Source organism: Hevea brasiliensis, chromosome 12 (assembly GCF_030052815.1).
Source record: "Hevea brasiliensis isolate MT/VB/25A 57/8 chromosome 12, ASM3005281v1, whole genome shotgun sequence".
Taxonomy (NCBI): domain Eukaryota; kingdom Viridiplantae; phylum Streptophyta; class Magnoliopsida; order Malpighiales; family Euphorbiaceae; genus Hevea; species Hevea brasiliensis.
In genome coordinates, this window is record NC_079504.1 from 6,925,980 (window position 1) to 6,933,342 (window position 7,363).

General features: G+C 34.0%; 1 protein-coding gene across 2 annotated transcripts; it reads right to left on the reverse strand.

Annotated features, from left to right (window-relative positions):
* Positions 1-1,338: 1,338 nt before the first annotated feature.
* LOC110655811 (serine hydroxymethyltransferase, mitochondrial) lies at positions 1,339-7,110 on the reverse strand. 2 transcript variants are annotated; one of them, XM_058130939.1, is made up of 16 exons: positions 6,903-7,110; positions 6,739-6,789; positions 6,536-6,622; positions 6,287-6,408; positions 5,997-6,073; positions 5,403-5,527; positions 5,025-5,117; positions 4,027-4,119; positions 3,710-3,907; positions 3,402-3,506; positions 3,194-3,259; positions 2,969-3,046; positions 2,422-2,533; positions 2,219-2,329; positions 1,935-2,094; positions 1,339-1,615 (listed from the first exon to the last, which is right to left on the reverse strand). In XM_058130939.1, the coding sequence occupies exons 1-15, from the start codon at positions 6,984-6,986 to the stop codon at positions 1,946-1,948; spliced, it is 1,551 nt and encodes a 516-aa protein (XP_057986922.1). In that variant the 5' UTR covers positions 6,987-7,110; the 3' UTR covers positions 1,339-1,615; positions 1,935-1,945. The 2 variants fall into 2 exon arrangements, with proteins under 2 accessions (XP_057986922.1, XP_057986923.1); XM_058130940.1 differs by having other exon boundaries at positions 1,928-2,094.
* Between the last annotated feature and the right edge of the window lie 253 nt (positions 7,111-7,363).

Genomic DNA, 7,363 nt, shown 5'->3' on the forward strand with positions numbered 1-7,363 from the left:
GTGGTGTTAATACTGTAAAACTAGGTATATATAAATCAATGATTTATATATATCTTATAATTATAAATCTAAAAATTTGTTATATTATAATTTAAGGAAAAATGTTAATTATGATTTAAAAATACTTACAATAATCATAATTTAATATTATATTTTGGAATGAAAATAATTATAAAAAATCACAAAAGAAAAAAAAAGGGAACAAATAGAGGGATCGAACCTTAAAACCTCTATCTTATGCTTGGGAGTATGTGTCAATCGGACTATAAGCCCTCATCCACTTTTTAAATCAACGAAAATATATATATACATATATAAATAATGTATTGTGTTAGGTGCGCTTATAAATGAAAAAAAAATGACATTTGACATAAAGAGGGCTCGAACGCTGAACCACGCTGGAATGCGTACTTCTATGCCAGTCGAGCTACTTACCCTCATTTAATATTTTATTGCATGAAATATATATATTATACAAGCTCTAATGTGTATATATATTATTTTTTTCAAAAATATAAATTTTATTTGTTAAAATTATATATCATATCGAGTAATATTTATTTTTACATTTATATCTAATTCTTCTATGCAATCTAATTCATTATGCTAGCTCATCACTGCTGCATGTAGTAGCTCATATGTGCATGCATTAATGTAATAGACACACTTCTCGAATCATCAGTTCTTGAATGGTGTGCATAACTGCAAGCAATAATAGCTTATTGCATACACACTTTCCTTTGCATGAGCCATTAAATAAGTTACCTCACAAACTACAAGCTTTGAAATTATTTTTAAACTGTTTCCTCTCTTTTTTTTAAGGGTATAATAATAAAACTATATACATTAGTACCATTTGAGCTAGCTCAAATTAAGCTATTTAGCAATGCTCAATCTGGAATACTTGTAAGTTACAAAGCCAGACAATCATGATGAAATTTGTTAATTCCATAATACTTTTTAGAATGTTTAAATGGAGAGTCGTTAAATATCAAAATGAAAGGAAGTATGGGAAATAATATGAGCAATTTCAAGAAATCACCCCACCAGCGAATAACTAGCTTAACGGTAACGGACATGTGAAACCCTGAGCGAAACTCCGACGTTAATTCATATTTGACAGACATAACTTTTGAGAATCCTCTTTGAAAAACGCGATATCATATCTTTAAAGCGAGATGAGAATATTTCAACTTGTTGAACCTTGCATGCTTCGTTCAATCCATCTGTGTACTGGATGAGACAGTATCATTAGTAACCCGAGTTCTCTTTAAAAATTTGGGGCTTAACTTGCTAATTAGTGAAAGTTCTGTGCATTAAACAAGAAAACTTCCTAGAAAAAACCAATAAATTTCTCCAATAATTAATATAAAACATTTGAAATATTGAAAATGTTCACATGCACTTAGTACAACTTATAAATTTACTAAATCTCTCATTTATATCTTATTTGTCGGTGTTTCTCAACCATTGGTGAAAACCCAATAATTTCATTCGGAATTTGTATAGATAAACACTGACAAGCTCCTCATATTTGAATGCTTAATCCTGGAGCATTCTCATCTTCAACCATCGACATTAAAGGCAATCGTGGTAGATTCACCAATGCATGTATCTGCATATAGTATTCAAGGAAATGATGATTAAGACACATTTCACTGCATATATGCTGAATATTTATAGGATTGCTGATACAGTGAAACTTGTAAACAGAACTGCTAGAATGTAAATATGTTTGATGATGTTGTGAGATGCGTCAATAAATGGTCATATATGCTATGAATTGTGTAACTCCATCTGACAGACATTATTATAGATGCCAAAAACATAGACCAGGACAGTGGTGTCTATTATTTTCATCCAAATTCCTACAAACAAATGACAATCCAATGACAGGTTGTCTAAATGGTCACAGCAAAAGAAATACCTCACACCTTTAGTCTCCTTAGTCCTTGTATTTCATTGTTTCCTTCTCAAAACCAATTGTTGGGAATTGCTTTGCATATTCCTCAACATCATGACGTAGCTGTGCAATCTCAGAATGAATGCTAGTATTAGACTTCATAGTTGCTACAAAGTCCTTCAACCTTGTTCCTGAATACACAGTAACAGACTGTTAGTCATCAGTACAATTGATGGCAACTATATTGTGGACAACATAATATAACCAGAACATGTAAAATACAAAAATAAAAATTGAGAGTGCAAAGAGAAGGACCTTTGGTATCTGCCTTGATCTTCAATGCCAACTTCACAGCTGCATCAAAGAACTCCGCTACTTTCACAAAATCTTCCTCAACAAAACCCCTAGATGTGAGAGCTGGTGTTCCTGAAGCACCAGAAGAACAGGAAGTTCTGAGAAAATCGAAAAACCTAACCAACAAAATGTAGTTAGCGATCAGCAAAGAAGGAAGGCCTTACCCATGCGAATCCCACCAGGCACCATGGCAGATACATCACCAGGAACAGTGTTTTTATTAGCTGCAATGTGAACGGATTCCAAAACCTTTTCGACCCTTGATCCATCAATACCCTGTTGAACAAAATTTCCAAAACTAACTATTGACCCCCATTACATGCTAAATATCACAGCCATAGGTTAGTGTTGGAAATCTCCCAAATGAAATCCAGCATAAATAAAAAAATTCATATGAGCAACAGTTTTGAAAAATAATACAAAATTCAAATGAGAAACAGAGTTGAAAAGTTTCTTGATTTACTCAAGTCCCAGCTGAAAGCCTTGCTTAGGAGTGTTTATGTATCAAGTAATAAGCTCCAGTGGTAACATTATTTCATAATATTCCCAATCACTTATCACCTCAGTAAAGATTTTCCAAACAAATATAGAAACTTATTCTAGGGGATGTTATCTAACATGAGAATATGTAAGCACAGTTTTAATACAAGTTCACTCTAGAAGGCTTATAAGCTAAATCAGTTAAACCAGAGAAAACTTATTTCCTTGTACCTTGTTTCTTAAATTGACCAAAACCAAATGGTTTTCTGTTCCACCAGATACCAGTTCATAGCCCTTCTCCAGTAAGCTCTGCACAAAGAATAGACTTAGAGCATGACTACTACTGTTAAATCACTCAGTTAGATAAAGAGATGCATCATCCACTTGCTTGAAAAATAGTTTGTATGCCTCTAGCACACTTGCATCAGCACAATATAAAGACATTATTCAGGATACCTGAGCAAATTTTGAGCAGTTACTGAGAACTTGCTCTTGATAGGCTTTGTACTCAGGAGTCATGACCTGAAAGAGCCAATATTGAGTAAAAATCATAACCCTGGGAAAAATGATTCTAAGAATTTGAAGATTTGGCATTGAACACCAAAATCTCACTTCATTTGTATTATTAAAACATCAATTTACAGAGGCCTGTAGAGGAGCCCACCTGCTTTAGAGCAACTGCTAAACCAGATATTGTGTGATTATGTGGACCACCTTGAAGCCCAGGAAATACTGCCTGATTAATTTTGTCCTCGTAATCATACTTCACCTGTTTGGATTAGGATGAAACAATCATTAAATAACTTAGCCTCGGAGTTTACCTCAGTGTAAGACTTATATGTTCAGTAACCAGGAATGACAGGAAATGGTAGCAGACAAGTGATTAACACATCTACTTTAACCAAAGCAGAGTACTCTGATTTTCCTCTTTCATGCATCCATTTTTTAATTTAATTTGAGATTTAAACTCACTTCTTGCCCTTGTTTGTTAATCTCTTTTACCCCCTTCCTGAAGAAGATCATGGCTCCACGTGGACCACGAAGTGACTTGTGTGTTGTGGTTGTCACAATATCTGCATATTCAAAAGGAGATGGGACAACACCTGCAGCAACCAACCCACTAATGTGTGCCATATCAGCTAACAAAATTGCCTTTTGCTTGTCACAAACCTGTCAAAACCATCAGAATTAATAATTCATGACTTCTAAGCATCAAGTACTGTAAGAATCATAAATGATATATGACCACATTAATTTCAATTGTTGGCTTTCAAAACAAGGGTATTCACCTTACGGATGCGTGCATAGTCATAAAGGCGTGCATAAGCACTTGCACCGGCAACTATAAGTTTTGGTCTATAGAGTGTGGCACTTTTCTCCAGCTGCAAAGGTTTTCACATTTAGAAGTCAACCCTATATAGACAAAACTTTATACTTTTAAAAAAGCCATGTGAGAAGAACTTAAAGAATCCAACAAAATTTTCACCAAAATGAAAAACCTAATGTGGCCATGTGCTTTCAAGTCTTATTCTGTCACTGCAAGTACTTAAAACATAAATAGAACATACACCACATCCTCAACTCTTGGAAGGCCAACATATTTTTGAAAATTGAAACTCCTAGCATAAACAATAACCAAGTACTTCATATTCTATTTCTATTCTTTTTGAACCTCTAATGTAGACCCAGCCAAGGGCCGGTTCAGAACCGGAACCAGTCAAATCTGTCTTTGACTCAAACTTTAAATGAATCAGACCGGAATTGAATCAGAACCGGACCATTTTTTTACTTAAAAATTTTAAAAAAAATTCTGGACCGTTTGATTTGGACCTTGATCAAATTGGAACTGGAACCAAAACTGTGGGAGGTTCACGGTTCCAGTTCCACGCCAGCTCAAACTGGAACCAGCCCGGTGGCTGTGTCTACTCTGATGCATGGTAATATGCAATAATATGCTTAAAGGAGAAATTTGTGTAAAACTGAAAATCGTTCACTGTTTCCAATATCAACTGCAGAACAGAGACCAAGAAATAATTATCAAATGACAAACAATCACCAATTGTTCTAAGTATTCATAATCTTTGAGTGGCTTCACTTATTGCACTACAATATTAAGTAAAACATATCAAATGACAATCTCTACACATCCTATTTTGAGAATTAACTTAATAGAATTTGGCAAGCATGTCATCAATCTTAACTAATACTAATGGATTCTAGAGTGCGCAGCGCATATTTTGTAACTATTGAAATGAAAATTATCATAAAGATAGAGATGGCAGAATACCTGTTCATAGTCAATATAACCTGTACTCTCATTTAATCTATAAGGCATTGTCTCAAAGAATATGGACACAGCAGATATCTTCTTTGTGTCAGTCTGCAAAATGGCAACAAATCATAATTCCTAGTATTAGTCCATACAAACTATCTGCAGTAATACAAAGCACCAAAACAAATTAAAATTCAGAAATTTACATAAATTCAGAATTTTCCAAATAGAAATATAAGGAAAAGGAAATGAAAAAGAAAAGACGAGAAAAAAAAAAGCAGTCATCAGGAGGTGAAAAATTTTCTAGTTGCTAATTAACAAGAAGAGAAAAGATTGTAACTAGTAAGAGTTCAATAACATACACACAAATGCACAAAATTAAGTTATAAGGACCTGATAACCATGTGAAAGATGTCCACCATGAGGAAGATCAAGTGCCATGATTCTCTCATGAGGTTTCAACAATGCAGTGTATACTTGAAAGTTAGCAGGGGATCCAGATAGTGACTGCACGTTCACTGCAATAAATAAGATTTGTGATGCCTTCAACTGACTTGCACTTCAATGAGCAGACCTCTTTGTATGACTAAAATAAAATAGACAGATTAAATAAATAAACAACTAAACATGCAAATCAAAACATAACTTCCAAGGGTATATATATGTTCTCTATCAAAATAATGATTTAGCATATGTATCAGATTCTCATCTGGGATGATCAATCTTAATCATAAAATAAGATAAAATAAAAATATTTATTTAAGCACACACTCACAACAAAAGGGAAGACAAGCTCTTTCCCTACTTCAATCAGAAGTAAATTCAACAAGGTTTCAACTAGCTCTTTCCCTATGGAAGACAAGCAAGATAAATATCCCTGCACAATGGATTTGAGAAGCACCTAATAATCCTCATCTATGCTAATAAGATTTATAGTTCCTGTGAAAATAATAAAACTTCAACATATTCATAAGATGATTCATTTACCTCCCCATTTTTCAGGATCCAATTGAAAAGCTTCTAATGCACGCTTCTGACATAAAGTCTCAGCCATGTCAATGTACCTATTAAATAAAAATTTGAAAGTTATCTATCATATAATTTGTCTTGTAGAACTGGAAAGCAAGGTAGATGCAGAAAACAAATGCTACAAAATGTGTGCCAGTTATGTCATACTAAAACTTCAATTAATTTAAAAAAAAAAAAAATCATTCCATCAAGTTCAAATATGCTAAAACGAAATAATCAAAGGCAATATTGCTTCAAGATTCACATACTCATTCCCTCCATAATATCTAGCCCCAGGATACCCTTCACTGTATTTGTTAGTCATAACAGAACCAACAGCTTGCATCACTGAAACTGAGGTGAAATTTTCCGATGGAATAAGCTCGAGTCCCTAAACATTCAGGTATCTGAAATTAAGCAAATAACATCCAAAACAAAGATTCGAAAAAGCACATTTACCGCTCAAATATCAAATTCATAATAGAGATAAACAAATTTTATGAATTAAATCTACATGCCTTCCATTGCCTTGCTTTCTCAAGTTCGATGATGTCGGAAATTTCGGGATCGACTTCCTGGAGTGGAGCATTCAATTGCTTTATCCACTGAAACCAATTTTTTTAAGAACCTGAATTAGCAAAATACTTAAAAAGAGAGAGATCTGCTATATATATTAAAACAAATACAATGAGTTTATAGAAATTAAAAGTAAATGGATTACAGTAGCACGAGCATTCTCTTTGTCAGGAACTGCTGGATTAGGCAAAGAAGACTGCGAAATCAGATATATAGAGAAATGAGCAGCTAGGCTATGACGCGAAAGAAATCAATAAATAACAAGAAGAAGATTTCTGAGAGAGAGAGTGAGGAAGAAAAGAAAAAGACCATGTGGTAGAGGGAACCGCCACTGAAATAAGATCTGATTGGCTTCTTGAGAGAGGAAGAAAGTCTGCAAAGAGCCTTTGCCATTTCTGCGTCTCTTCTTTGCTTATGCTTTTGTTTTTCCCTTGTGTGCTCGCAAATTTTCTAATTTTGTATCGTGGTTCTTGGTTGGTGTGACAGTGAGTGGGTTTGGTGGCAGTGCCAGTGACGCATGACGCAACCGGCTGTGGTTGGTTTTTTTGGATTCCATTTATAAAAACTAATAAAATTTGAAAAGAATGATAAAAAGACAAAAATGCGAGTCCTGTCCCGCAAATCTAAAAACTTGCGGTTGGTAAGCGGATACCTGTGGAGGTAACAGTCATCCCTGAAACGGCATCGTTTTGTTATGCTACGTATCGTTCAATTAATTAAAATATAATGTTTAGCTTTCTGACGGTAAGTGATTCAATTTTTAATAAAAC

Coding starts and splice junctions, on each gene's coding strand:
- LOC110655811 (XM_058130939.1), bottom strand. CDS start 6,986: ATGGCAAAGGCTCTTTGCAGACTTTCTTCCTCTCTCAAGAAGCCAATC. Junction 6,623..6,738: donor AAGAGAATGCTCGTGCTACT/GTAATCCATTTA, acceptor AATTGGTTTCAG/TGGATAAAGCAATTGAATGC. Junction 2,095..2,218: donor GATCAAGGCAGATACCAAAG/GTCCTTCTCTTT, acceptor CTGTGTATTCAG/GAACAAGGTTGAAGGACTTT.